Source organism: Canis lupus, chromosome 33 (assembly GCF_003254725.2).
Source record: "Canis lupus dingo isolate Sandy chromosome 33, ASM325472v2, whole genome shotgun sequence".
Taxonomy (NCBI): Eukaryota; Metazoa; Chordata; class Mammalia; order Carnivora; family Canidae; genus Canis; species Canis lupus.
Window position 1 is genome coordinate 30,059,336 of NC_064275.1, and position 27,624 is coordinate 30,086,959.

At 43.1% G+C, this 27,624-nt stretch overlaps 2 protein-coding genes and 1 long non-coding RNA gene across 18 annotated transcripts in view; 2 read left to right on the forward strand and 1 right to left on the reverse strand.

The window, feature by feature from the left end:
- The window catches only part of PAK2 (p21 (RAC1) activated kinase 2), an 89,672-nt gene extending 81,393 nt beyond the window's left edge, over positions 1-8,279 (forward strand). For 3 of the 4 annotated variants that reach the window (XM_025473919.3, XM_049105569.1, XM_025473929.3), the window contains exons 13-15: positions 106-302; positions 3,849-3,986; positions 4,440-8,279. In XM_025473919.3, coding sequence (XP_025329704.1) covers positions 106-302; positions 3,849-3,986; positions 4,440-4,526 — 422 coding nt within the window. In that variant the 3' untranslated portion in view covers positions 4,527-8,279. The remainder of the gene's footprint in view (positions 1-105; positions 303-3,848; positions 3,987-4,439) is intronic. The other variant, XR_007408049.1, reaches the window with a different exon arrangement.
- A 1,419-nt stretch (positions 8,280-9,698) lies between these two features.
- Positions 9,699-19,508, reverse strand: LOC112676530 (uncharacterized). The gene is made up of 2 exons (XR_004811566.2): positions 14,812-19,508; positions 9,699-11,344 (listed from the first exon to the last, which is right to left on the reverse strand). It is a non-coding gene; the product is annotated as an uncharacterized LOC112676530 (long non-coding RNA).
- Positions 19,509-22,203: 2,695 nt separating this feature from the next.
- The window catches only part of SENP5 (SUMO specific peptidase 5), a 59,195-nt gene continuing 53,774 nt past the window's right edge, over positions 22,204-27,624 (forward strand). For 4 of the 13 annotated variants that reach the window (XR_007408050.1, XM_049105575.1, XM_049105579.1 and 1 more), the window contains exon 1: positions 22,636-22,831. The gene's annotated coding sequence lies outside the window, so the exon portion shown is untranslated. Of the gene's footprint in view, positions 22,358-22,635; positions 22,832-23,057; positions 23,497-27,624 lie in introns of those variants that run through there. The other 9 variants (XM_049105574.1, XM_049105573.1, XM_049105577.1 and 6 more) reach the window with 5 other exon arrangements.

The following is a 27,624-nucleotide window of genomic DNA, read 5'->3' on the forward strand; positions in this document are numbered from 1 at the left end:
AAAAGAAGAGGCTGAGTAGTCAAATGTAATTAATTCTTAAATGAAACTGTCCATGAACATCATTGACCCTAGATATGTTTTGTTTTGTTTTGTTTTGTTTTATAGCTGACTTTGGGTTCTGTGCCCAGATCACCCCTGAGCAGAGCAAGAGAAGTACCATGGTTGGAACGCCATACTGGATGGCACCAGAGGTGGTTACACGGAAAGCTTATGGCCCTAAAGTGGACATATGGTCTCTGGGTATCATGGCTATTGAGATGATAGAAGGAGAGCCGCCATACCTCAATGAAAATCCCTTGAGGGTAAGACCAATTAAACACCACCAGCCTTATTTTTGGAAAAATTCATTTCTTTAGAACATTTATTGATTTATCTATTTTTTAAAAGATTTTATGTATTTATTCATGACAGACACAGAGAGAGAGAGGCAGAGAAACAGGCAGAGGGAGAAGCAGGCTCCATGCAGGGAGCCTGACGTGGGACTCAGTCCCGGACCTCCAGGATCACACCCCTGGCTGGAGGCGGCGGTAAACCGCTGGGCCACCAGGGCTGCCCCAGAACATTTATTTAGAATCTGATTGTGCCAGACACTGGGCAAAAATTTAGGATACAAAGTTGATATAACCTGGTCTCTACATCTAAAAATTATTTGCTTCTGGGTTATTGAGTTGAATGTGTTAGGTAAAAAGTTTGTAGAATCTTAGTAAGCTGTATGGTTTTAAATTTTACACTTAAGCAAGAATTTGCTCACTTTTCTACAAAGAATCTCTAAGTGTATTCTTCAGATTGTCAGCTTTGAACCTTGGCCTCTATACTGTCAGGTATACAGAAGAGGAAAAGAAGATCACATCTATGAGAAAGCTGTGTAGAGGGCAGCCCGGGTGGCTCAGCGGTTTAGCGCTGCCTTCCGCCCAGGGCGCGATCCTGGATACCGAAGATCGAGTCCCACGTAGGGCTTCCTGCATGGAGCCTGCTTCTCCCTCTCCCTCTGCCTGTGTCTCTGCCTCTCTCTTTCTCTCATGAATAAATAAATAAAATCTTTAAAAAAAAAAAAAAAGAAAGAAAGCTGTGTAGAAGGCAATGTTAAAGCTCACATTCAAACAAAAGAGTCAGGGCCCTGAGTTACATACAGATGGGGTTAGTAGACTACAAAATTAGATATTTCAGCAATGGAGGTAGAGAGATTAGGAGTTTGTTCTTTTCTTTTTCTTTGTCTTTTTTTTCTTAAGATATTTTTAAGAGAGAGAGAGCACGAGTAGGGGAGGGGAGAGCTAGAGGGAGAAGCCCCAATGCAAGGCTCTATCCCAAAACCCTGGGATCATGACTTGAGCCGAAGGCAGATGCCTAACTAACTGAGCCACCCAGGTGTCCCCTGTCTGTCTTTTGCTTGCTTGCTTGCTTGCTTTTTCCCTTCTATGTCTACTTTTATTTTATTTATTTATTTTTTAAGATTTATTTATTCATGAGAGATACAGAGAGAAAGGCAGAGACATAGGCAGAGGGAGAAGCAGGCTCCCTGCGGGGAGCTTGATGTGGAACTCGATCAGGGATTCTAGGATCACGCCCTGAGCTGAAGGCAGATGCTCAACCGCTGAGCCACCCAGGTGTCCCCTGTGTCTACTATATGACTCAGGATCATTAGTTATTAAAGAAATGCAAATCAAAACCCCAACGAGCTACTGCTTCATACCTTCAAGAATGACTGTAATAAAAAAGATGGATAATAATAACTGATAGAGAATGTGAAGGGACGCCTGTGTGACTCAGCGGTTGAGCGTCTGCCTTTGGCTCAGGGCGTGATCCTGGGGTTCCGGGATTGAGTCCCCTATAGGCTCCCCAGAGGGAGCCTGCTTCTCCTTCTGCATATGTCTCTGCCTCTCTCTCAGTGTCTTTCATGAATAAATAAATAAAGTCTTTTTTTAAAAAAAAAAGGAGGGAATCCCTGGATGGCTCAGTGGTTTAGTGCCTGCCTTCAGCCCAAGGCATGGTCCTGGGGTCCCTGGATCGAGCCCCACGTCGGGCTCCCTGCATGAAGCCTGCTTCTCCCTCTGCCTGTGTCTCTGCCTCTCTCTCTGTGTGTCTCTCATGAATAAATAAATAAAATCTTTTAAAAAAAAAGAAAGAAAGAAGAGAGAGAGAGAGAGAGAGAGAAAGAAAGAAAGAAAAAGAAAGAAAAGAAAGAAAGAAAGAAAGAAAGAAAGAAAGAAAGAAAGAAGAAAGAGAAAGAAAGGAAAGAAAGAGAAAGAGAGCGAGAGAGGAAAGAAAGAAAGAAAGAAAAGAAAAGAAAAGAAAGAAAAAAGAAAAAAGAAAAGAAAAGAAAAGAGTATCAGAGACCCTGAATGATAGAGAAGAAACTGAGGGTTGCTGGAGGGGAGTCATTTGGGTGTGGGGATGGATTAAATGAGTGATGGATATTAAGGATGAGCACCGGATAGTATATGCAGGTGATGAATCACTAAATTCTGTCCCTGAAGCCATATCATGAAGTACATGATATGTTAATTAAATAGAATTTAAATAAAAGCTTGAAACGAAAAAAAAATTAAAAGTGTATCAGTAGTGGCTCATCCTTGTAGCAAGTGTACCATATTAATGTTAAGAAGCCTCCCCCATTATCAACCTCCCTCACCAAAGGGTACATTTCTTACAGCTCAAGAACCTGGGGCAGCCCGGGTGGCTCAGCGGTTTAGCGCTGCCTTCAGCCCAGGGCATATCCTGGAGACCTGAGATTGAGTTCCACGTCAGGCTCTCTAAATGGAGCCTGCTTCTCCCTCTGCCTGTGTCTCTGCCTCTCTCTCTCTCTCCATGTCTCTCGTGAATAAATAAAATCTTTAAAAAAAAAAAAAAAAAAAACCTGGATTGGTACATCATTATCACTGAGTCTGTGGTTTACATTAGGGTTCCCTCCTGGTATTGTACGATTCTATGGGTTTAGTCAAATGTATAATGAATAACATATGTCCATTATGACAGTGTTTTCACTGGCCTGAAAATCCTCATGCTGCCTGTTTCACCTATAGCTGTATAGATATAGTTAGTTTACAAAAAGGCCAGGGGGAGGGGGTTCTGAATCACGAAATCCTACTCCTGAAACCAATATTACAGTATATGTTAACTAACTAGAATGTAAACAAAAACTTGGGGGGAAATAAAAGTTTCTTTTTTTTTTTTTTAAGATTTTATTTATTTATTTATTCATGAGAGACAGAGAGAGAGAGGCAGAGACACAGGCAGAGGGAGAAGCAGGCCCCATGCAGGGAGCCTGACGTGGGACTCGATCCTAGGTCTCCAGGATCAGGCCCTGGGCTGAAGGCGCTAAACCGCTGAGACACGTGGGCTGCCCGAAATAAAAGTTTCCAACAAATCCCATTGTTTTGAAATCTGATGTGACTTGGGAAAACTTGAGAAAGGTAAATGGATTCTATAGGTCGAGAGTGGGATTGTGCTTATTTTTCTTTATACCCTTATATATGTATTATATTTATAAGCCCTCCCTGAAAGGTGAGGCTAATATCTGAAAAAGAAATTAGGGGAATTTAACATCTAAAAGTAAAGGGAAAATACCTGATACAAATGGGCAGAAATAATACTAAACCTCAATTTATTTTTTCTGGTGATTGTCTTTAAAGAAGTAAAAGATCCAGGGGCACCTGGCTGGCTCAGGCAGTGGAGTATGCAAATCTTGATCTTAGGGATGTGAGTTCTAGCGCCATGTTAAATGTAGAGATTACTTTTTAAAAAAAAATGTTTAAAAAAAAAAAGAAGTGAAACATCCATAAAGTTTATAAAGTGCTGTCTCATTTTGTTGTGCTACCTTAAGTATGACAAAGATACTCTTCTGTTTTTAGGCCTTGTACCTGATAGCAACTAATGGAACTCCAGAACTTCAGAATCCAGAGAAGCTTTCCCCAATATTTCGGGATTTCTTAAACCGTTGTTTGGAGATGGATGTGGAGAAAAGGGGTTCGGCCAAAGAATTATTACAGGTGAATTTAGAAATAGTACTATTTTTGGATAAAGTTGATTCTTTGAGTAACCAACAAAAAGTTTACATTGGGTTAATAACATTTCACTCTTCATTTATCACTAGCAGCATCGCAGTTGCTAGAGTTTAGGATTTTATCTGCTGGGAGTAAAGTAGCTATAATACTAAAATCAAGTATATGAGGCTTATGCGTATTGTCAGTTCTCAGACAAGTTCATTTGCTGGCGTGGGTATGTCTGCAATTTAGGTGAGATTTTATAATATTCTTAGATGAACTAAAAGGACTGCTTTCAACTGTAAAAGTGATATATTGATTATGTTGAATTTACACACATACTGAAATATGTATTTGTTAAATTATAATCCATAAAATAGTCTTTGGGACTTAACTGAAAGGAAGTATTTAGCTTCTGAACTGGTGACATTGATACATATTTTCCCCTCTCTCTGGCAGCATCCCTTCCTGAAACTGGCCAAACCTTTGTCCAGCTTGACACCACTGATCATGGCAGCTAAAGAAGCAATGAAGAGTAACCGTTAGCATCATTGCCATGGCCTCATATTCTTTCTTCCATTTTCTAAAAGAAATCTTTTAATATATGAAAATTATTACTCTTTTGGGGTTTAAAGAAATGGTCTGCATAACATGGAGGGAAAAGCAAGCTACTACTTCCTGAAGACAACCAAGAGAAAATTGCAAAACAGAATGACAACTCTCTATTGACTCCCTTCTTTATAGGGTCCAAAAGGAATTGTGGACTGAATCAATAGCCTTACTTCTTTCAGCAGATAGCCCATCAGGGCCATTTATCATGCTTGAGATTTGCATTTTATTTTGCTGACTTCATCGTAATAAATCCCATTCATTGTCCCTTTTGGAGAGTATTTTCAATACTTGAATGGCAGATTCGAGTTTTTCAGATTATTTGTTTCATCTGCTGGTCGTCTTTTCTCTCTTCTTCATAGCCTTCTTTTTCCTTGCCTTGCTCCTTTTGAGTTGCTAAGTGAAAGATTCTTCTTGAGCCTAATCAAGGCAAATGTAATAAAAATTTTGTAGCTCCTTATATTGGCAGAGGAGCTCAAACTCAGCTTTGTATAGAAGTTAGGACCAGCTATTATTACATGTAGTATTTCAGTTCATAATTTGAACTGAAGGAAGGGAAGAAAAATATGTGATTTTTACCTTTTTTAACAAATGTGAAAGAGTCAATTTTAGAAATTTCACAGTAGTGAGTTGTTTGGCATTTATTACATGTATAGAGAGACTAATAATCTATATTTATAACTAAATCATTGAGACAGAAAAAGAATCCCTTGGTTATACATCCTTACAATTTTGTTTCTTTTCTGACTCTATCCTCTTCAGATTGGGCTTCAGGAACCAAAGTGATTAGTTCTTTCTTGTTCCAACTTGGGCTTTGTGACTGGTTGGTACTGCTACTTTGCCCCTCCTTCTTTTACCTTCATTTTGGAAATAAGTTTCTGTATATGTTGTAATTTTACTTAGTTTGTTTTTTAATTAACCTTCCCTCACCTTACTCTACCCCTCCCCCTTCGGTAAATAATATAATAACCATTGAATTTTCAGAATTTAGAAGTTAATTTTTTTTTTCATTTAAAGGAGAAAAATACTTGGAGCTAGCAGAAACAAAGTGAGAGACTAGAACTTTGGTGAGCTCTTAAATAATTAGATTATTTTCTTGAAAGAGAAATGATGGTTACATAGAGATGCAGCTTCTGACCAGTAAACTGTAGAGATTTGTTATAAACATTGTTTCCAACCCATTACCAATATTTTACTCTCTGAAAACTTAAGTGACAAAGTACTTGGTAAATTCATGATTTGAGATGTTGAGTTACATTAGTTTTGTTTGTTTTTCAAAAATAGAATCATGTAAAAAAAAATACTGGAGAAGAAAAATGAAATGTGCTTATTGATAGGAATACTTTTTTCTTATTTTAAAAATTTGAAGAAGGTCTGTGACCTGTAGCATTAATTATGAGAGTGCCCTCTCTTCTCCGAACCCCCCTTCTGTTCTCTTGTCTCCCTTATTTTTTTATTATTTTGCTTGTGGAAGTAGTGTCATCCCTTTTGACATGCCACAAGCCACATAAAAGAAAAAAAATTGATTTGGTTTAGGGATTTTGTTTCCCACCACCACTCCTATTTAACTTCATACCTACTGGCCATCCTACAGTAGTACAGATCATGAATAAAAATAATTTTGATATATTGGACTAGTTTAGAGGAACTAATAGAGTTTTCCTATCATTTTCATGTTTTTAATTGATAATGCAAGAAGGTTTTCACAAAACTGAGAAAAATAATTAGTGAAACTTGTATCTAGAGCACTTAATGATCTCTGTTTCCAGTTCTATTCTTGATTTCATTTTTCTCTGGATTATATTAACCACCTACAGGTATTACTAAATTACAGAAACAAGCTGGTTTATTTCTGATGAAAATCTACAGTGCATCTTGAGTTTCAGATTTGAACATTCTGTGTAAATAGTTTGGATGGATTATGATAAAGAAGATGCTACCAATGAAATAGAAAACAACTAGATGTTAAGACTGTGATCATCATGACCACTCTAGAAGGCCCTTCCATACATATGTCATAAAGACCATATTCATTGAATACAGTGCCAATGCCCCACTTTTATGCCTGTGACTCAACAAAGGTCTTTTCAGTTTATAGAAGCAGTTTGGGATTTGTATTTAAAACTTCTTTGAGAGTTACCTGCACGTCCATTGCTGGCAACGGACTTTGTCATTAAAACCTGACTCCTAGGTTAAGGGAGCTACACTGTGGTTTATTCTTTACTTACTTGGATAAACTAACTTGTAATAGAAGTATACTTTGGTTAATTCTGAAATGTGTCATTTTTAAACAAAATCCTAAAAGCAATATGGAATTGTGATTTATTAGTTAATTTTAAATTAAAATGTTCAGATCTTGTTGAAAGAAAAATTATATCTGAATCAAGATTCATGTTTTTTAATAACTACCTTTTGTATTCACCCTTTTTGTCATCACTTTAGAATGAAAATTTCCATTTAAATCTAAAAGTTACCTTAGTCCTCTTGTGTTATTAGAATAATATTACTGTAGTACTTATTTATTATATTTCAGACTCTCTGGTGGTCTTAAAGTTTCCTTTTCCTCTTGTTCCTTTTGCTGCTTTTACGGACAGTTAAAACTGGGAAACCATGAAATTATTGAGTATTTTGTCCTACCTGAGAATAGTAAATAAGTGAGTAGTTGTGATAGTGTAAGAAACAAAAGCTAACACAACTCTGTCTTCATGTGTTGAGTGCCTGGCACATAGTAAAATTCTCTTCCCTTCCACACATAAATATTACGCTGCTTAAAGTGTATCTAGATACCACCAGTCCTAAATGAACCTGTGCCTTTAATAAGCAATTTAAAACTACCTATGAGTATTTCTTTATAGGGTTCACATAAATACATGTCTGTTTATATATACTGTATTCTAGCCAGAACAATTTTAAATCTAATTGGGCTGTAGGTATAGTTAGAAAAAAATGGGTGCTTAAAGAATTTGCATCAGTGTTTTAATCTAAAAATTTTAAATATAATGAGATCCATATCTAGTGAAATGTCAAAAAAATCATTGTAGAATTATAGCTAAAAATCCAGATTCATACTCCTTTTGGGTTTTGTATAGTAGAATTTCGTAGTTACATAAAATGAAGATTGTCTTCCTTATTTCCATTGCTTCCACAGTAGATGAGGAAAACAATTAAAATCGTTTTTCCACAGTGTGTGTATATGTGTGTGTATAAAAAAGGGGGAAAGAATACACATACATTTTTCTAATCACTCAGCACATTTATTGACCACTTTGGCAAAGACACTGTGGTAGGTATTGTGGGAATTACAAGGGGGAATCAAGCACTGGCCGGGCCTTGAGAGAGCTGAAGTCCTTTTCACTCACATTCTAGAATGTTGCCAAATGAAAGGGAGAAAGAAATGTATAATTCTGTCAAATTTTCATTCTGTATTAAGAAAAGCAAAGAATTATATTTGGAATTGGACATCTTTGGTAGGAATGTGTTACTTTTTTGTCCCCCTTATTTTGATAGATAGAAGTGGAATTAAGTGAAAGTAGTTTGTCTTTTCTGTTTTGTCTTCAAATTTTATATTGACTTTTAATTTAATCCCATTCAATTATTTAATTGTTACATTGACATTAACTGCTGTATTTGATGACTTTGTTCAATAATTTTGTTCTTTCAGGGCTAGAAATAAACTTTTTTTAATGTTCATTTTTCCTTTTCCTAAACTTCAGTTCTTTCTTTAGATCAGAATATTTTTTAAAAAGAATAAATATTATAGGATCTTAAAAAGCATTCTAGTATTTTTAAGGATGAACATTTGTTAAATATGGCACCATTTTGAATGTATTTCAGAGCTCCGAATTAGAAGTTTCCAGAAATGTATGACTAGTAAGCATGAGCCTTCCCTCTTCTAAGTCAGGTTTAGGGTACATTTCTTACAAATGTTTTGACTGTCAGACCCAGGGAAACACTTCTGATCTGTTTGCATACCTCCAATAACTTGGCCTGAAATTCTAATGCTTACCTCACTGAGATAAGAATCTTACCAGCATTTCTGTGTTAAATACACCAAGAGATCTTTAAAAGTGTAAGCACTTTAATGCATCATGTCATTATTTGCATTTCTTTTTTTTTTTTTTTTATTTATGACAATCACAGAGAGAGAGAGAGGCAGAGACACAGGCAGAGGGAGAAGCAGGCTCCATGCACTGGGAGCCCGACGTGGGATTCGATCCCGGGTCTCCAGGATTGCGCCCTGGGCCAAAGGCAGGCGCCAAACCGCTGCGCCACCCAGGGATCCCTTTTTTTTTTTTTTTAAGATTTATTTATTTTAGGGGATCCCTGGGTGGCTCAGCGGTTTAGCACCTGCCTTCAGCCCAGGGTGTGATACTGGGGTCCCAGAATGGGGTCCCAGAATCGAGTCCCGAGTTGGGCTCCCTGCATGGAGCCTGCTTCTCCTTCTGCCTGTGTCTCTGCCTCTCTCTGTGTCTCTCATGAATAAATAAATAAAATTAAAAAAAAAAAGATTTATTTATTTTAGAGTGAGCACACAAGCAGGGGACGGCCCAGAGGGAAAGCAGGAATCCACAGCAGGCTCCATGCCCAGCACGGAGCCCGATGTGGAGCTCCATCTCACAACCCTGAGAGCATGACCTGAGCCAAAACCAAGAGTCCTACATTTAACCAACTGCACCACCCAGGCGCCCCATTATATGCATTTCATATGGAATGTTGGATACCCTAACGTGGAGAACAGCTGCAATAAGAGTTTACTATCAAAAACTAAAATTAGTTTTAAGGCAGCCCTGGTGGCTCAGCGGTTTAGTGCTGCCTGCAGCCCAGGGTGTGACCCCGAGGTCCCAGAATCGAGTCCCACGTTGGGCTCCCTGCATGGAGCCCTCTTCTCCCTCTGCCTGGGTCTCTGCCTCTGTGTGTGTGTGTGTCTCTCATGAATAGATAAAATTTTAAAGCAAAACCTAAAATTACATATTTTTTAGCAAGGAGTGGAATATATGTAATGACTACTTGAAGTATATTAAACTATAAAGTTGTTTGTGCTATTCTGACATTTGTATATTTTTAATTACAGCAAACCTCTAAAACATTTGCCCAAGAAAAGTTCAGAACTTTTTTTTTTTTTTTTAAGATTTTATTTATTCATGAGAGACCTGCAAAGAGAGGCAGAGACACAGGCAGAGGGAGAATCAGGCTCCCTGCAGGAAGCCCGATGGGGACTTGATCCCAGGACCCCAGGATCGCACCCTGGGCCAAAGGTGGCGCTAAACCACTGAAAGGCTTTAATGACTTGAAAAGCACTATTAGTAGGAGGTTTTGGGGGGGGTTGTCTTCAAATATTTAGAGTCTTCTGGGATATTTTTAGGAGCTTCATGCTTTACTACTACTTTAATACTTTGGTATTTGTGGCTCTTTTTTTAAAAAATGATTTTTTATTTATTCATGAGAGACAAAGAGGCAGAGGGAAAAGCAGGCTCCACACAGAGCCCAATGCAGGACTCGATCCCAGAACTCCAGGATCACACTTTGGGGCTGAAGGCAGACGCTCAACTGCTGAGCCACCCAGAGGTCCCTGTGGCTTTTTTTTTTTTTTTCTTTTTTTTTTTTTTAGGGAGTTATTTTCTATGCTCAGTCACTTAAGTTTTATCTTTCTAAAAAGGAGAACAATGAAGGGAAATGTCTTTTTAGGCCTAGTTATTTTAGTTTTTAACAAGGCAATGTACATAGACTAAAAATTCAAATAATCTTCAAGTAGTTTAACAGTGTCAGTCCCCAGTTTTAAACTTCCCACTGCCAAGTCCAACTCCACAGAGGATGCTCCTTTTAACTCTGGGCTGTTCTTAGCAGCATTAATCTTCAAATTTCTAAATTCTATACTTAAGTATTTCTTGACATTTCGATCTTTCACTTCAGTAATTTCTTGTTACGGCCATTGGGAATTTGCATGCTGTCCTAGCATCCCATTTCCCCATTTCATTCTGTCTGGTCTCCCATTAAGTGAAGCAACGATTTTTGGAAGCACCTGGGTGGCTCTGTTGAGTGCCTGACTCTTGATCTCCGCTTGGGTCTCGATCTCAGCTCTGCCCTGGGCTTTGCACTGGGCGTGGAGTCTACTTTAAAAAGAATAAGCGGTAGCAATCTTTCATTCAAGTAGCAGTTTTTATTTCTTTTTAAGACTTATTTATTTTAGAGAGAGAGGTGGGAGGGGGCGGTTAGAGGGGGAGAGAAAGAGAGTCAAGTAGACTCGTGCTGAGACCAAAACCCTCGGCGGGGGCGCTGGATTTGATCCCACCACCCTGAGATCGTGACCAGAGCTGAAACGAGGCAGAGGCTTGTCTGAGCCACCCAAGCGCCCCAGTAGTCAGCTCTTAGGACTGTGCAAATGTTCACTAAGTAGCCTACTACATTACGTATTTCTTGTACAACTCTGCTTCTCCGATTGTGAGTTTTCTTGTCATATTGATTCCTCTGGCAGTTTCCTATGTCCCCACTAACTGAGTTATCCCCGACTCGCCACAAAATTGCAGAAGCCCTCTGGAGACTGTGTTCTGTACAATTAAATGTCTCAGACAATGACAGTTCCTTTTTCTTTCCTGGAACTTGACTGGGGCTGCAGTTGTCGACTGTGGCTCTGCAGGCCCCTCTGGCATCCGAAAGTCAACCTCATTCTTCTTCTGAGTTAGATCCTTCGTTTCTTGGACACCATATCTTCTTGCTTGACTTCCTCATCTCCAAGAAGTACCTCTTCCACTAACTTCCTGAGAGAGTACACAGAGGTAAGGTTTTTAAGAACTTGCGTGTCTGAAAACGCTCACATTTAATTACTAATACAGGATATTAGGTTGGAAATCATCTTGAGGATTTTAAAGTCACTACTTCATTTTCTTAGAACTGCCATTTCTGATGTTTATATGTAGCCATTTTTCAGCTTCTGGAATTTTATCAGTAAGTGCCTTGGTGAGGGTGTGTATGTTTTCATTAACTTTGGGCATATATGGCAAGCCATCTTGGTAACAGACTCCTTTTTCTTTGGTTCTGGGAAATTCTTGCATTTTCTTAAAAATTGCCACTTTCCCCCCCATTATTTCTTTCTAGAATTCCAGCATTAATCATTATTTTTCTTACCTTTCTCTTCTGCTTTTTTATCTCTTTGCCTTTTTGTTGTTTTGTTTTGTTTTTAGAGAGAGAGAAAGGGAAGGAGGGCAGTATCTTAAGCAGGCTCCACACCCAGCACAGAACCACAACCCCAAGACCGTGACCCAAGCCGAAATCAAGAGTCTGACACCAAACCATCTGAGCTGACCAGATGCCCCTCTTTGCCTTTTGTTTTTAACTTTCTGGGAGAATTGCCTTGATTTGATCTCTGACCGTTTTTCGAACATATGCCCACTATCAGATTTTTTTAAAGATTTATTTATTGGGGCAGCCCGGGTGGCTCAGCGGTTTAGCGCCGCCTTCAGCCCAGGGCCTGATCCTGGAGACCCGAGATCGAGTCCCACATCAGGCTCCCTGCATGGAGCCTGCTTCTCCCTCTGCCTGTGTCTCTGCCTCTCTCCCCCTCTCTGTGTCTCTCATGAAAAAATAAATAAGATCTTTAAAAAATATATATATTTATGTATTTATTTGAGAGAGCAGGAGTGGGAGGGGCAGAGGGCAAGGAGAGAATCTCAGGCCGACTCCATGCTAAATGCAGAGCCTGATGAGGGGCTCAGTGTCAGGACCTGAGTTGAAACCAAGGATCATGACCTGAGCTGAAACCAAGAGTCAGACACAACCATAAGCACCACTAGGCATCCTTCAACTACCAGATTTTTAATCTCCAAAAGCTTATTCTTGTTTTCTGATCTTCATTTTTATACTCTTCTGCCCTTGTTTCACAGATTTAATATCTTTGGGACTCCTGGGTGGCTCAGTGGTTGAGCGCCTGCCTTTGGCCCAGGGCGTGACCCCTGGGTCCTGGGATCAAGTCCCACGTCGGGCTCCCGGCATGGAGCCTGCTTCTCCCTCTGCCTGTGTCTCTGCCTCTCTCTGTGTCTCTCATGAATAAATAAAACCTTTAAGAAAAATAAATAAAGTTAATATCTTTCCTGAAGTATTAATTGTGAGTTTTTTCTTGGTCCGGGCTATAACAAAATACAGTAGTCTGAACGATTTAAACAACAAAAATTTATTTTTCACAGTTCTGGAGGCTCCGAAGTTTAAAATTGAGTTGTTAGTCAAAGTGGATTTCATTCTGCGGCCTTGGCGTATAAGCAGCCATCATCTTGCTGTTTTCACAGAACCCTTTGTGCACATGAGGAGAGAGCAATTTCTGGTGTCTCTTTTATTTTTTTGTGAAGATTTTATTTATTCATGAGAGACACAGAGAGAGAGAGAGGCAGAGACACAGGAAGAGGGAGAAGCAGGCTCCACGCAGGGAGCCCGATGCAGGACTCGATCCCAGGATCCCAGGATCACAACCTGAACTGAAGGCAGCCGTTCAACCGCTGAGCCCCCCAGGCGTCCCAGGTGTCTCTTTCTAGAAGGACACTAATCACGTCTGAGGCCCCACCCTCACAATGTTTAACCCTAATTACCTCCCAAAGCCTCCGTCTTGAAAATACCAATACAGTGGGAGTTAGGATTTCGACATACTAATTGGGGGGTGGGGGGTGGGATGGGCACAAAACATTCACGCCATATTATCTCTGGATTGTGTGTTTTTTCTGGGTTCTTTTTTGCTTTTGATTTCGTCTTTCACTTAGACTTTTTACACGTCGGGTACATACTTGCAGATTAACGCTGTCTCTAACACCGCCAGTGTCGCACTGTCTGGCACTGCACCCAACACATACTCAGGTACACATTGATTTTTCTCAATTCTTAGCTGGGCTTTTGGTGTCATTCACCAATTATTCATTTTGGTCCTAGATCTTTTTTCTTTTTTCTCTAAACTCTGATGACCCTCAACTCCTTTATCTATCGTTCCAACACTTTCTTCTGCTCCACTGCTGGAATGTTGTAGTTTTTTATCTTTGCGACTGTTTTTCTCTTCATTATCATATTGCATCTGCCCTCAGCACATCACTGAAACTACTCTTACCAACATGACCACTGACACGGAATGTCCAGGCAGTTCTCAAGAACATCAAGAAAGACGACTCCCTCGGCTGGTGCTTACTGTGCTTCCTGGGGGGTTTTCAGAATTCCTAAGGTTCTACCCTTCTCAGATGTCTTCCTGCAGAATAGAGAACTTTCATTCCTAGCTTTTTTTTTTTTTTTTTAAGATTTTATTTATTACAGAGCTTGGGGGGGAGGGCTGAGGGAGGGTCATAGCTATGATCATGGGCTTCTGGGCGGCACAGTCAGTTAAGCATCTGCCTTCAGCTCAGGTCATGATCCAGGGTCCTGGGATCAAGTTCTACGTTCCACTCCCTGCTCAGCTGCTTCTCCCTCTGCCTGCTGCTCTGCCTGCTTCTGCGTGCGCCTTCCCTCCCTTTCTATCAAATGAATAAAATTTCCTAAAAAAAAAAAAATAATAAATGCTATGACATTTATTTTCGGTTAAGGTCTAAAATATGATAAAGATTTGGTAAGCTTTTAGTAGGATTCTATTTTTATCATTGAATATACTATATGAAAGAAGCTCTTGAAGTTATCTTAAAAATCTACCGTTTATAATAGATCAAAGATATAAAGTACCTAGAAATAAGCAATACCCCCCCAAAAAAAACTTTATAAAGGGAATGTGAAGATTTTATTGAAAGATTTTAAATTGGGATTGGGAATTGCTTTATAGATGAGATAGTTTCAACTGTGCACATTGAAAAGAAAAAAGTGTGAAACAATTTGATTCATTTTAACCCAAATTAATCAAACATTGATTCAAAGTTAGAACTGTATATTCCCCTGAATTTTGGTATAAGATGACACTTCCTAGAAGCCAAGTCATGGCTTGTATACTACTCTGACCCCTTTGGACAGTAGTTTTGGTTTCTATGTGCCATTCAGCCAAAGGAATGTACCCACCCGGGGATGCTGGGTGGTGCAGCGGTTTGGTGCCTGCCTTTGGCCCAGGGCGCGATCCTGGAGACCCGGGATCGAGTCCCACGTCGGGCTCCCGGTGCATGGAGCCTGCTTCTCCCTCTGCCTGTGTCTCTGCCTGTCTCTTTCTCTCTGTGTGTGTGTGTGTGTGTGTGACTATCATAAATAAAAATTAAAAAAAAAAAAAAAGGAATGTACCCACCCATTTGCCAGCCCCAGTTCTTTGGGGAAACTGATTTCCACGGAGCCACACCTTGTTGGCTGCTAAACATCCCACCAGTCAAGAAACTTGATTAAACTCTGGAAGCCTCTTCTCACTTGTTATTGGAGGCTCTGAGGTCTTTTGCTAAAAAGAGATGAAGTAATGATTAATGATAAAAAAATAACTTCAGGTATTTTCCTCTGGTGTATGAGTGTTGAAATTATGTCCCAGTACAGTCTGTAAGCCTCCCACTCTTGGTTTCTGGCCAGGTCGTGATCTCTGGATCCTAAAATTGAGCCCCACCTTGGGCTCCCTGTTCAGTACAGTGTCTGCTTAAGACTCTTCCTCTCCATCTACCCCTGCCCCTCCTTCCCATTTCACACACTCTCTCTCTAAAATAAATATTTAAAAAGATATTTGGATTATGAGCTTCTCTTTGTTGCAAATATCTCCTAAAGGATTTAGACACCTCCCCTCTCCACTTTTTTTTTTAAAGATTTTATTTATTTATTCATGAGAGACACAGAGAGAGGCAGAGACACAGGCAGAGGGAGAAGCAGGTTCCATGCAGGGAGCCCGATGCGAGACTGGATCCCAGGACTCCAGGATCACGCCTTGGGCCAAAGGCAGAGGTTCAACTGCTGAGGCACCCAGGGGTTCCCCCTCTCCACTTTTCATTAATCCATTAACCTAAATCCTAGTTGAGCCTTCATTAATCTCTCAGAGAATGGATGAAAGGAATTTTGGAGTATGAAGGTCATCAAGATAAGGAGGACCTTGACAGTACTGCGTGTAAATTAGAAGATGAACATTGAGCAATATTCTTGAAAGAGATGATAGGGCATTGACAAATTTTGTCTTCTCAAACTTGACAAAGTAGGTAGGTAGGGTCTTGGCTTGATGTCAACAGTTTTTTCAACTTTGTAAGGTTGTAAATTTCAGCCTTTTTTTTTTTTTTTCAGATTTTTATTTATGAGAGACAGAGAGAGAGAGAGGCAGAGGGAGAAGAAGCAGGCTCCTATGCAGGGAGCCTGATGTGGGACTCGATCCTAGGTTTCTGGGATCACACCCTGGGCCGAAAGCAGGCGCTAAACTGCTGAGCTAGCCGGGCTGCCCAATTTCAGCCTATTCTAATTGAGATTTCGGGCTATTGCTGAAAGGAAGAGAAAAAGAAGAGTCCAGTAGAAATGAAAGGATGTTGTAATTTACTCCTACCCTCTGCCTTTCAAGATGATTTAGTGAAAGCTTTAATATTTCTAGTTCAGAGACACCTGAGTGACTCAATGGTTGAACTTCTACCTTTGGCTCAGGTCATGATCCTGGGGTCCTGGGATCGAGTCCCACATCAGGCTCCCCGCAGGAAGTCTGCTTCTCCCTCTGCCTGTGTCTCTGCCTCTCTGTGTGTCTCTCATGAATAAATAAATATTAAAAATCTATTTCTAGTTAAAAGGATTTTCAATAATGTAGCTCTAAATGTGTTGAGGGTCTGTTGCAATATACCCTAGTTAGCATTGGATTAGGATGGATTAGTGGGTAGGGGAAGATAGAGGAAAAGGCAGTTTTGAAGACTGACCTTGCTCAGATTACAGAGTACCATGGTCTTCCATAACGAGGATATTTTGTGATTAAGTAGGTTCTCGACTTCTGTTTTTTGGGTTTTAAAGATTTTATCTACTCATGAGAGACACACAGAGAGAGAGGCAGAGACACTGGCAGAGGGAGAAGCAGTTTCCATGCAGGGAGCCCGATGCAGGACTCGATCCCAGGACTCCAGGATCACGCTCTGAGCCAAAGGCAGATGCGCAACCGCTGAGCCCCCCATGATCTCAGGGTCCTGGGTTGGAGCCCTGGGTTGGGCTCCCTGCTCAGCAGGAAGTCGGCTTCAACCTCTCTCTGTGCCCTCCCCACTACTTGTGCTCTCTCTCTCTCTGATAAATAAATCATTTAAACAAATCTTATTGTAGAGTAACAAATAAAAAGATCAAATTAATAGAATCAGAAATTAAAGAAGGGACACTACTACTGTCCTTACAGAAATAAAAAGAATTATAAGGGAATATCATGAACAATTGTATGCCAACAAATTGGATAACCTAGGTGAAATAGGTAAATTCCTAGAAAGACATCAGGTTGGTCTAACATAAAAATCAAGTCTGTAAATATTAATAGAACAAAGTAACAAAACCAGATGATCATTGCAGTAGATGCAGAAAAAGTGTTTGACAAAATTCAACATTCCTTCATGACAAAAACACTAAAAAAACTAGGAACAGAAAAAGGAACTTCCTCAACCTGATAAAACCATTTACATAACCCACAACTTACATCAATACTTAATGGTGAAACACTGAAAGTTTTCCAAGGCAAAGATGTCCATTCTTGCCACTTCCATTCAACTTTGTACTAGATATTCTAGCCAGGGTTATTATGCAAGAAAAAGAAATAGAATGCATCTATTTTTTTAAAAAGATTTTATTTATTTATTCATGAGAGACACTGAGAGAGAGGCAGAGACATAGGAAGAGTAAGAAGCAGGCTCCCTGTAAGGAGCCCAATGCGGGACTTCATCCCAGGATTCCAGGATCATGACCTGAGCCAAAGGCAGATGCTCAATCACTGAGCCCCCAAGTTATCCCAGAATGCATCTATCGAAGAAAGTAAAATTATATCCATTCTCAGATAATATGATCTTATAAGAAGAAAGTCCTAAGGAGGGGCACCTGGGTGGCTCAGTGGTTGAGTGTCTGCCTTCGGCTCAGGTCATGATCCCAAGGTCTTGGGATCGAGTTCTGCATCAGGCTCCACGCAGGTAGCCTGCTTTTCCCTCTGCCTGTGTCTCTGCCTCTCTCTCTGTGTCTCTCATGAATAAATAAAATCTGAAAAAGGAAAGAAAATCCTAAGGAATTCACACAAATAGAAAAATATTAGAATAAAAGAGTTCAGCAAAGTTTCAGGATGCAAGAACAATATACAAAAAGGAACAGAAATCAATGAAGTGTGGTAATGGCGTAAAAATAGACATAAGATCAATAGGATAAAATATAGGCCATAAATCAATCTTCACATTTGTGCTCAATTGATTTTTGACAAAGGTGCCAAGACAATTCAGTAAGAGAAAGAATAGTCTTTTCAACATATGGCACTGAAACAATGGAGTACCCACATGTGAAAGGATGAAGATGAACCCCACCATTACACCATATTCAAATATTTATTACAAGCGGATAATAGACAGACATGTAAGACATAAAACAATAAAATGTTTTCTTATTTTTTGTTTAAATGATTTATTTATCAGAGAGAGAGAGAGAGCACAAGTAGTGGGGAGGGCACAGAGAGAGGTTGAAGCCGACTTCCTGCTAAGCAAGGAGCCCAACCCAGGGCTCCAACCCAGGACCCTGAGATCATGATCTGAGCCGAAGTCAGATGCCTAATCAACAGAGCCACCCAGGTACACCAATAATGGTTATTTATTTTTTATATTTAAGAAAAATTATTTATTCATGACAGACACACATAGAGAGGCAGAGACACAGGCAGAGGGAGAAGCAGGCTCCATGCAGGGAGCCGGATGTGGGACTGAATCCCGGGACTCCAGGATCATGCCCTGGGCTGAAAGCAGGCGCTAAACCACTGAGCCAGCCAGGGATCCCCTCATGATTATTTATTTAAAAGAATCCTGTCAGAGAAAGACAAATACCATATGATTTCACTCATATGTGGAATTTTTTTTAAGATTTATTTTTTTTAAACTTTAACTTTAAAAATTTTTTTATTTATTTATGACAGTCAGAGAGCGAGAGAGAGAGCGAGAGAGAGAGAGAGAGAGAGGCAGAGACACAGAAGGAGGGAGAAGCAGGCTCCATGCACCGGGAGCCCGACGTGGGATTCGATCCCAGGTCTCTAGGATCGCGCCCTGGGCCAAAGGCAGGAGCTAAACCGCTGAGCCACCCAGGGATCCCCTCATATGTGGAATTTAAGAAACAAAACAGATGAATATAGGGGAAGGGAAGGAAAAAATGAAATAAGATGAAAACAGGGAGGCAAACCATAAGAGACTCCTAACTATAGGAAACAAACAGGTTTGCTGGAGGGGAAGTGGGTGGGTGGAAGGGATAATTGGGTGATGGGCATTAAGGAGGGCACTTGATGTATTGGGCATTATACACAACTGATGAATCACTAAATTCTACCCCTGAAACTAATAATACAGTATATGTTAACTAAATTGAATTTAAATTAAAAAAATTTTTAGACCCTCTAAAAAAATCTAGAGGACAAATTTAAGTCAACGAAACCATGGATAGTAAAATTATGGAGAAAAGCTTTTATAGTGAGGAATGAATTTAAATAAATGTCTAAGTCTTAAAGAAATCTGAGAACTATGGTTATAAACAGAAGGTATCATTTATACCCTTGGGCATTATAGACATGATATAATGGAGTTTTACAAGGGACTTTTACTTCTGAATAGGATGTAGTAGGAAGACAACGTTCCTGCTCCAACAACCTAAAAAATGCAGGAGTTAAAAATATCATAGGTTAAAATATATTAGAGAGCTGTGAAGTGAGGACTTGTTTATTGAATTTTAGGTAAACGAAATTCCAGAGAGGGGAAAGCCCTTCTAAAGTGGATTAATAATCACTAGTTGGGGGATCCCTGGGTGGCTCAGTGGTTTAGCACCTGCCTTTGGCCCGGGGCATGATCCTGGAGACCCGGGATCAAATCCCACGTCGGGCTCCCGGTGCATGGAGCCTGCTTCTCCCTCTGCCTGTGTCTGCCTCTCTCTCTCTGTGTGACTATCATAAATAAATAAAAAATTTAAAAAAATCACTAGTTGGTTGTTTTATTTTTCTGGAAACATTTGCTAATTTTAGGTCCAGGCAGGCTGGGAATCTGTCTCAACCTAGTTGGAGGGAGTCTATGCAGGCAAAGAAAACCCAGAGGAACTTTTTTTTTTTTTTTAATTTATGATAGTCACACAGAGAGGGAGAGAGAGGCAGAGACATAGGCAGAGGGAGAAGCAGGCTCCATGCACCGGGAGCCCGACGTGGGATTCGATCCTGGGTCTCCAGGATCGTGCCCCAGGCCAAAGGCAGGCGCTAAACCACTGTGCCACCCAAGGATCCCCCCTGAGGAACTTTTAATCGGCTACTGGGCCTGACTGGAAAGCAGATGATCTCCAGTGCATGGCTGGTTTTCCATGTGGGGTATTTTCTGAGTTTGAGACCTGCTTGGAAGCTATGGAACTGAGCCAAAACTTTATTTATTTATTTATTTATTTATTTACTTACTTACTTACTTATTTATTTATTTATTTATTTAGAGGAGCACAAGTCTGGAGAGAGGTAGCGGGGGAGGAGAGGGAGAGAATCCCAAGCTGACTCCATGCTGAGGATGGAGCCCAACACAGAGCCTGATCCCACCAGCCGGAGATCATGACTAAAGCTGAAACCAAGAATCGGATGCCCACCGACTGGGCTACCCAGGTGCTCCTGGGCCACAATTTTAAAAAAGTCACAGTGCTTAGGAAATTATACCCCATTAGAGGGACATGGCCCTCAATCGCATGGCTAATCTCTGCCTCAAGACATTTCTCATCTCTTGGGGTGCCTGGGTGGCTCCATCAGCTAAGCTCTGCCTTCAGCTCAGGTCATGAACTCAGGGTCCTGGGATAGAGCCCCTCATCAGGCTCTCCGCTCAGCAGCGAGTCGGCTTCTCCCTCTCTCAAATAAAACAAACCTTCAGAAACCATAAAGACATTTATCTTTTTCACAAGATTTATTGAGAGAGAGTGCGTGAGCGAGCATGCACGCATGAGTGGGGGTGGGGGGGTCTTAAGCAGGCTCCAGTCCAGCAGGGAGCTTCATTCCCTAACCCTGAGATCCTGACTTGAGCCGAAATCAAGAGTCGGTTGCTTGACTGACTGAGCCACCCAGGTGCCCCGACAGGACTCCTATTTTGAAGCAGAATTAGTTAAGCTTAAGAGAGGCCCAAAGCCCCAGAGGAATGAACTGGAAGCACTGTAGTCTCTCAGGGCTCAGGAGGCAGATTTTTAAACCAAAAGCTTGGGCTGTCCCCGAGGGAAGAACAAGAAGAACGAGTCTAAGAAGCGCAAGCTTGCGGGATCCCTGAGTGGCGCAGCGGTTTAGCGCCTGCCTTTGGCCCAGAGCGCGATCCTGGAGACCCGGGATCGAATCCCACGTCGGGCTCCCGTTGCATGGAGCCTGCTTCTCCCTCTGCCTCTCATCTGTGATGAACTATCATACATTAAAAAGAAATAAAGAAGGCAAGCTTGCCAAGACTGAGGTCAATCCCTGCTTGACCTGTAGTGATCAGCCCCTGCGACAACCTAACAGAAGAGGGGGAATCCCCACTGGCGGAGGATAATGTTGCAATTCTTTCACTCACGGTGTCCCGCTCCTAAGAAAACCTTACCGAACAGGTGAAGTGGCAGGAAAATGTGGCAGATAATCAAGAGAGATTAATGAACCACTGACCCAGACCAACAGATGACCACATGTCCTAGCAAACAAGGATGGGGTGTGTGTGTGTGTGAAGGTGTGATGAAACAAAAGAAAACAAGATTGATTAACAAAATGAACAGATGGGGACTTTCAACAGGTAACTGGAATCTAAGATTTATTTAAGGGGATCCCTGCCTTCGGCACAGGGCGTGACCCCGGGTCCTGGGATCGAGTCCCGCGGCGGGCTCGTCGGGCTCCCTGCGTGGAGCCTGCTTCTCCCTCGGCCTGTGCCCTCTGCCTCTCTCGGGGTCCCTGTGTCTCTCATGAATAAATAAAATCTTTAACAAAAAAATGAAATTCACTAAAAAAAATAAAATTTATTTAAAAATAAAAAACCTGAACATACAGAGTTAAAAATTAAGAACTCCGTGTATACATCTGACAGATGGCGGAGGACCCCGGAAGCGAGCAATCAGGACGTTCAGAGACAGGCCAAGAGAAAACCATCGAACTGAATGAAGCATCCAGTGAATAAGAGACAAAGACGGTACAAAATATCAAAACACACGAAGAACAAGGTCAAGGGGTGTCACACGTGTGGCTGGAATCCCGGAGGAAGGGGCGAGAGGATGAAGCCGAAAGTACAGTCGACGCGAGAGGCCCGGGGGGCTCAGCGGTTAGCGCCGCCTGCGGCCCAGGGCGTGACCCCGGGTCCCGGGATCGAGCCCCGCGTCGGGCTCCCTGCGTGGAGGCTGCTGCTCCGCCTCTCTGTGTGTCTCTCATGAATCGATAAAATATACTTTTTAAAAAGTCTACGTGACGAGACCAGGGCCGGGGCCGCCCCCCGGGGCGCGAGGTGCACGCGCCGCCGCACTCACGGCCCGGCCGTCCCCACCGGATGCGTCCTCTTCCGGGAGGCGCTGCTTCCGTCCAGCCGCGGTCCCACAGCGCCGCGCTCCGCCCGCCCACGGACCGAGGCCTCGCGACACAAGGGGCGCCTCACGGCCGCGCTCAGAGACGCCGCGCGAGGGGCGGCCGCTTCCGCACGCCAGGCTGAGGCCCCTTCCCGTCTCACGAGGCGAGTTCTCGGGCCGCCGGGGAGAGCGGGCTGCGCCCTCGGGGGAAGCGCCTCGGGGCGGCGCCGGCCTTCCGGGTTTAAGACTGAGAGGGCGGCGGCCCGGCCTCCTACGCGTCCTGTCAGCCTCCGCGAGGCCGAGGGCTCTGCTCCCACCGCCTCCACGCTCCGGGCGGGGGCGGGGGCGGGGGCGGGGGCGGAAGCGGGCGGAGGGGGCGGAGCCACGCCCCGGCGCCGGCGCAGGCTCGCTCTTCCGCTCGGGCTGGGCCGAGGCGGAAGGGCCCGGGGCGCGGTGACGCGATCAGTGGGCGCCGGCGTCGCGGCCCCGCGGAGGCTCGCTGGCCGTGGCCGCTGGGAGCAGGCCGGGCGCCTCCTCGCTGACGGGGCTCCCCAGAACGGGCGGAGGCGGGGCCGCGGGCTGAGCTGCCGCAGTGTCTGGACCCGCGGTGCGGCAGGTGCCGGCAGCCGGGGACCCAGGTGAGCAGGGGTCCGGGTGTCGGGTCGGGACCCGGCGGGCTGGCCGTTCCCGCGCCCTGCGCGCCAGCTCAGCAGCCGGGCCTGGAGGCCTCGAGCGCTGCCCCCCCCCACGCCCGAGCCCGCGGCGCTCTCCCGGGGGCGGGCGGGGCGCTCGGCCCGGGGCCCCGCCGTCCTCCCGCTCCCTCTGCGGCCTGAGCTGGCCGCCCTTCCGGAGGCTGCGGAGGTGCGCCCGCCGCTCTGGAAGCCGGGGCTGGTCCGCTCGGAACGTGGCGCTTCCTTCCTGCCCTCGGCCTCTTGGGCCCCGCTCCTGGGGCCTGTCGCGGCGCACGGCTGCGGCGCCCGTAACGGGGGCTCGTCTCCTAGCAGGTCTCTGCCTGCGTCTCGCCGAGGCCGCGCCAGCCGGTTCCGCCGGACCGCCGCGCCGGGGGAGGCCTCGGACGGGAGGGGCGATGCGGTTCCGCGCCGGAGGCTCCGGAGCGGAGCTGAGATCCTAGCCGCCCGCCCGCAGCGGCTTTCCTCGCGAGCGAGAGCCGTCCACCTTTTTAGCCGCTCGTAAAGCGGGGCTTTTTCGTGCCCCTTTCAGTTGGGAGAACGAAGGGGAGTGAAGAAAGCAGAACGTCCGCCACTAAAGGTTTTGGATTTAAGAACATCCTGGACACCTGATGGTAGGTCCCTAATTACGTCTTTAACTGAGAATAACCAAGCTCGGCAAGGAGGAGTGTGGTTGGAGCCTAACTGCAGGGCCCGCTTTGGGTTGCGCGGCGTTAGGGAGAGGTCAGGGTCTGCTAGCCGCCCCCCCTGTCTCGTGCTGATTGATAAAACATTATTGGTATCTGAGCAATAACCTGAATCAGTTTTGCTTCTTCCCCGAGATCATTTTGCCCAGTGGGCCACATCTAGAAAGAAAAATAAATAAATAAAGCTGGAGGGGCCTCATTTGCCCCTTGGCCCACTTTAGAAGGGCTTCTTTGCTTCTTTGCGCGCGCGCGCGCACACACACACACATATATATACACATATATATTTAAAGATTTTATTTATTCGTGATAGACACAGAGAGAGAGGCAGGCTCCATGCAGGGAGCCCGATGTGGGACTCGATCCCAGGACCCCAGAATCAGGCCCTGGGCCTAAGGCAGGCGCCAAACCGCTGAGCCACACCCAGGGATCCCCTGCATATATTTATAGAACCCCTGCCCTCTGCTTCTAACGGTGTTCAATGAACACTTCATGTTCGTTGAAAGTGCGCAGAGAGTCAATACAAGAGCTTGACTCCGGGTGGCTGGACATCACAGTTCTGAGTTAACCTGTGGAGTTGCCTTTCTCTACATTGGAGAGAGTAAACCGTACCGCGCTCTGAAGTTTAATAGACCCTAGTTAGTGGGGTGTTGGGGGAGATGGGGGGGGGTTATGCAGTCAAGTAATCTGAGTGAGTAGTACCTGTTCTCACAAATGCTTGGTCAGCCAAACCAAGGATGCTTTCCTTTCCTCAGTGGAACATGATGATGATGGCTGTTTCGCATCCTAGCCAAGTACAATCTCCAGTTCCTTTGTTTTTTTGTTTTTTTAGATTTTATTTATTTATTTATTCATGAGAACACACAGAGAGGATTGAGAGAGGGAGGCAAAGACATAGGCAGAGGGAGTAGCAGGCTCCATGCAGGGAGCCGCCGTGGGACTCGATCCTGGGTCTCCAGGATCACGACCTGGGCTGAAGGCGGCGCTAAACCGCTGCGCCACCCAGGCTGCCCTCTCCAGTTCCTTTGATACAGAATTATCAATTGGGAGTTTTAACTCATGGATACTAAAGGGAACTCGAGGGCCTTCTAATCTAGTGGTTCCAAAACCTGGCTGGGCATCGGAATCATTTGAGGGGGTGGAATTAATACAGAACTCTAGGTGCCTGGGCACTGCTTCGGTAGATCTAAAGTAGGACCTGGGTGTTTGTGTGTATTTTTTTTTTTTTTTAAATAGCTTCTCAGGTGATACTCATGTTTTGGAGACCCAGATGTACAGCAGGTTTCACATATTTATGAACAGGCTCCAAGGTGAAGCGTAATGCCCTTAACGAGTAACTTTACTTGAATCAGTAGGTAATAAATACTTTCAGGTTTTGTACCGCCTTGAGCCCAGAAGGTAAATCCGGTAAGTCATACATAGCTCAATATAATTTTGTTTTTGTGGCTTCCTATGCATTAAAATTTCTTAAAGCTTTTTGATGAAAGTATTAGATTTTACAGTAAAATTTCCTACCAAATGTTGCTCTGGATGTTTTTTGGCATAATTATATAAAAGTTATATCACTTTGTAAATCAGCTTTTATGCCATGCTTTCATGAGCCATGGAAAAATTCCAATTTAAGAAAAATTTGCTATTGTTTTGGCTTATCAGAAACCCAGTGCACTCTACACAGGCTGCTTTTTTCTTTCTCCCTTTCTTTCCTTTTTTTTTAAACGCTTTCTTCCATCTTGGTATGCATGATCACTTTGTATCACTAGTCAGCTTCCAGTGGAATGCAGTTTGAGAGCTGGGCTCTGTGAAGGTCTCTAACTGCCTGTAAACACTTAATGTAACTGGAGGCTTTCAGTTTAAGCTAGTCCTTGAATTTTTAGTCTCTTTTTCTTTTCTTGGTTTAGTTATAATGTGCCACTGATTTAAAGAATTTGATAGAGTGACGCCTGGGTGGCTCAGCAGTTGAGAGTCTGCATTTGGCTCAGGTCATATCCTGGGGGCCTAGGATGGAGTCCCGCATCAGGCTTCCTGCATGGAGCCTGCTTCTTCCTCTGCCTGTGTCTCTGCCTCTCTCTCTGGGTCTCTCATGAATAAATAAATAAAATCTTAAAAAAAAAAAAGTATTTGATAGATGCTTGGAAAGGATCAACTGATTAGGTGGTAACAGTGTTTCATGTGTATTTTTCTTATAGTGGAAAAGCCTCATGACTGGGTTTTGTTTTGTTTTGTTTTTTTGTAATATTTTCAGAATGACTAAGGTATTAGGCCATTCAGGAAGTGTTGGACATTCTCTTTTACGGAGATACACTTATTCTCAAATTATTCTTCAGTAACCTCCTTACTGCTTTAGTATTCCTATTTTGTGTTATTACTAGAGCCAGAAATGGACCCTACATCACAAATCCTCCCGAGGAGGATGCTGAATTATTTTCTAAAAGTGACCCTGTTTATAGCATGTTAACTATCTACAACCAGATGACAAAGGGTATTCTAAACTTGCTGATTAAAAAAAAAAACGTGTGGGGGTCCCTGGGTGGCTCAGCGGTGGAGCGTCTGCCTTTGGCCCAGGGCGCGATCCTGGAGACCCGGGATCGACTCCCACATCGGGCTCCCAGTGCATGGAGCCTGCTTCTCCCTCTGCCTATGTCTCTGCCTCTCTCTCTCTGTGTGACTATCATAAATAAATAAATAATTAAAAAAAAAAAAAGTGTTAACAGGGTGCCTGACTGGCTTAATTGGTAGAGCATGTGACTCGTGATAATTGGGGTCGTGAGTTTGAGCCCCACATTGAGTGCAGAAATTACTTAGATAAATAAATGAGACAAACCATGTTAACAAATACGTAGTCCATAAATCTGAGTCTAGAGACCTATGGTATGTGTCTGAAATGAAAGGCCAGGTCACTGAGTCTCTAAACTTTTTTTTTTTTTTAAGATTTTATTTATTTATTCATGAGAGACACAGGCAGAGACACAGGCAGAGGGAGAAGCAGGCTCCATGCAGGGAGCCTAATTGCGGGACTTGATCCCAGGACTCAGGGATCACGACCTGAGCCAAAGGCAGACGCTCCACTGCTGAGCCACCCAGGTACCCCAAGTCTCTAAACTTTTTATTTATTTTTGTTTCTGAAATACCTTAATTCTGAGGTTTTACAAACTGTTGTGTTTCAGATTCTGATAGAGCGATCTTTTCAAGAGGAGGTACTTAAAAAGGATAAATGTGGACCCAGGGTTCCAAATTCAATCTAAACTGATATTACAGATGTAACATAGAAAAAGATGCAGGATGAGGGTAACAATTTGAAGACCCAGTGAAAGTCATTTGCTGGACCTTGAGGCAGTCTTCTATATGTCTGAGGACTTGAGACCAAAACTGGATACTTAATCTACTTTTTATCTGGTGGCTGTGATGAAAATATCACCAGTAGGTACCATAAATGTGTAAGTCTCTAGTTCTCAATCTTTTTTTTTTTTTTTTAAAGATTTATTTACTTATTTATTCGGAGAGAGAGAGAGAGAGTCAGAGACACAGGCAGAGGGAGAAGCAGGCCCCATGCAGGGAGCCCGACGTGGGACTCGATCCCGGGTCTCCAGGATCACACCCCGGGCTGCAGGCGGCGCTAAACCGCTGTGCCACCGGGGCTGCCCTCTAGTTCTCAATCTTGAGCTTTTTTATAGTTCATTCATATTCCCTGATGCCAGTGGGCATTATTTGTTTTTATTTTGTTTTTAATCTTGTTTTCTACTATAAGCTGTTCATTTTCTCATTTTTCTGGGGTGAGTGACCCCACCCCTGTTTATTTGCTATAGAACAGCTATTACTGTCTTACTAACTGCTAAAAAGAACTTTTTCAGAGTGCTGCTTGCGTTAATCTGTACAGTGTTTGCACTGCAGTTTTACCCAAATATTGGACCCCTTCAGGATTGTTCAGACTTAGGGCTGTCTTGGAGTTAGTATCTCGTAAATGTTGAAAGCTCGTTTTTGTTTTCCTTGTGTGTTGTGTTTTTTCTTTTTTAAAGATTTTATTTTAGAGAGAGAGAGAGAGATTGAGAGAGAGAGAGA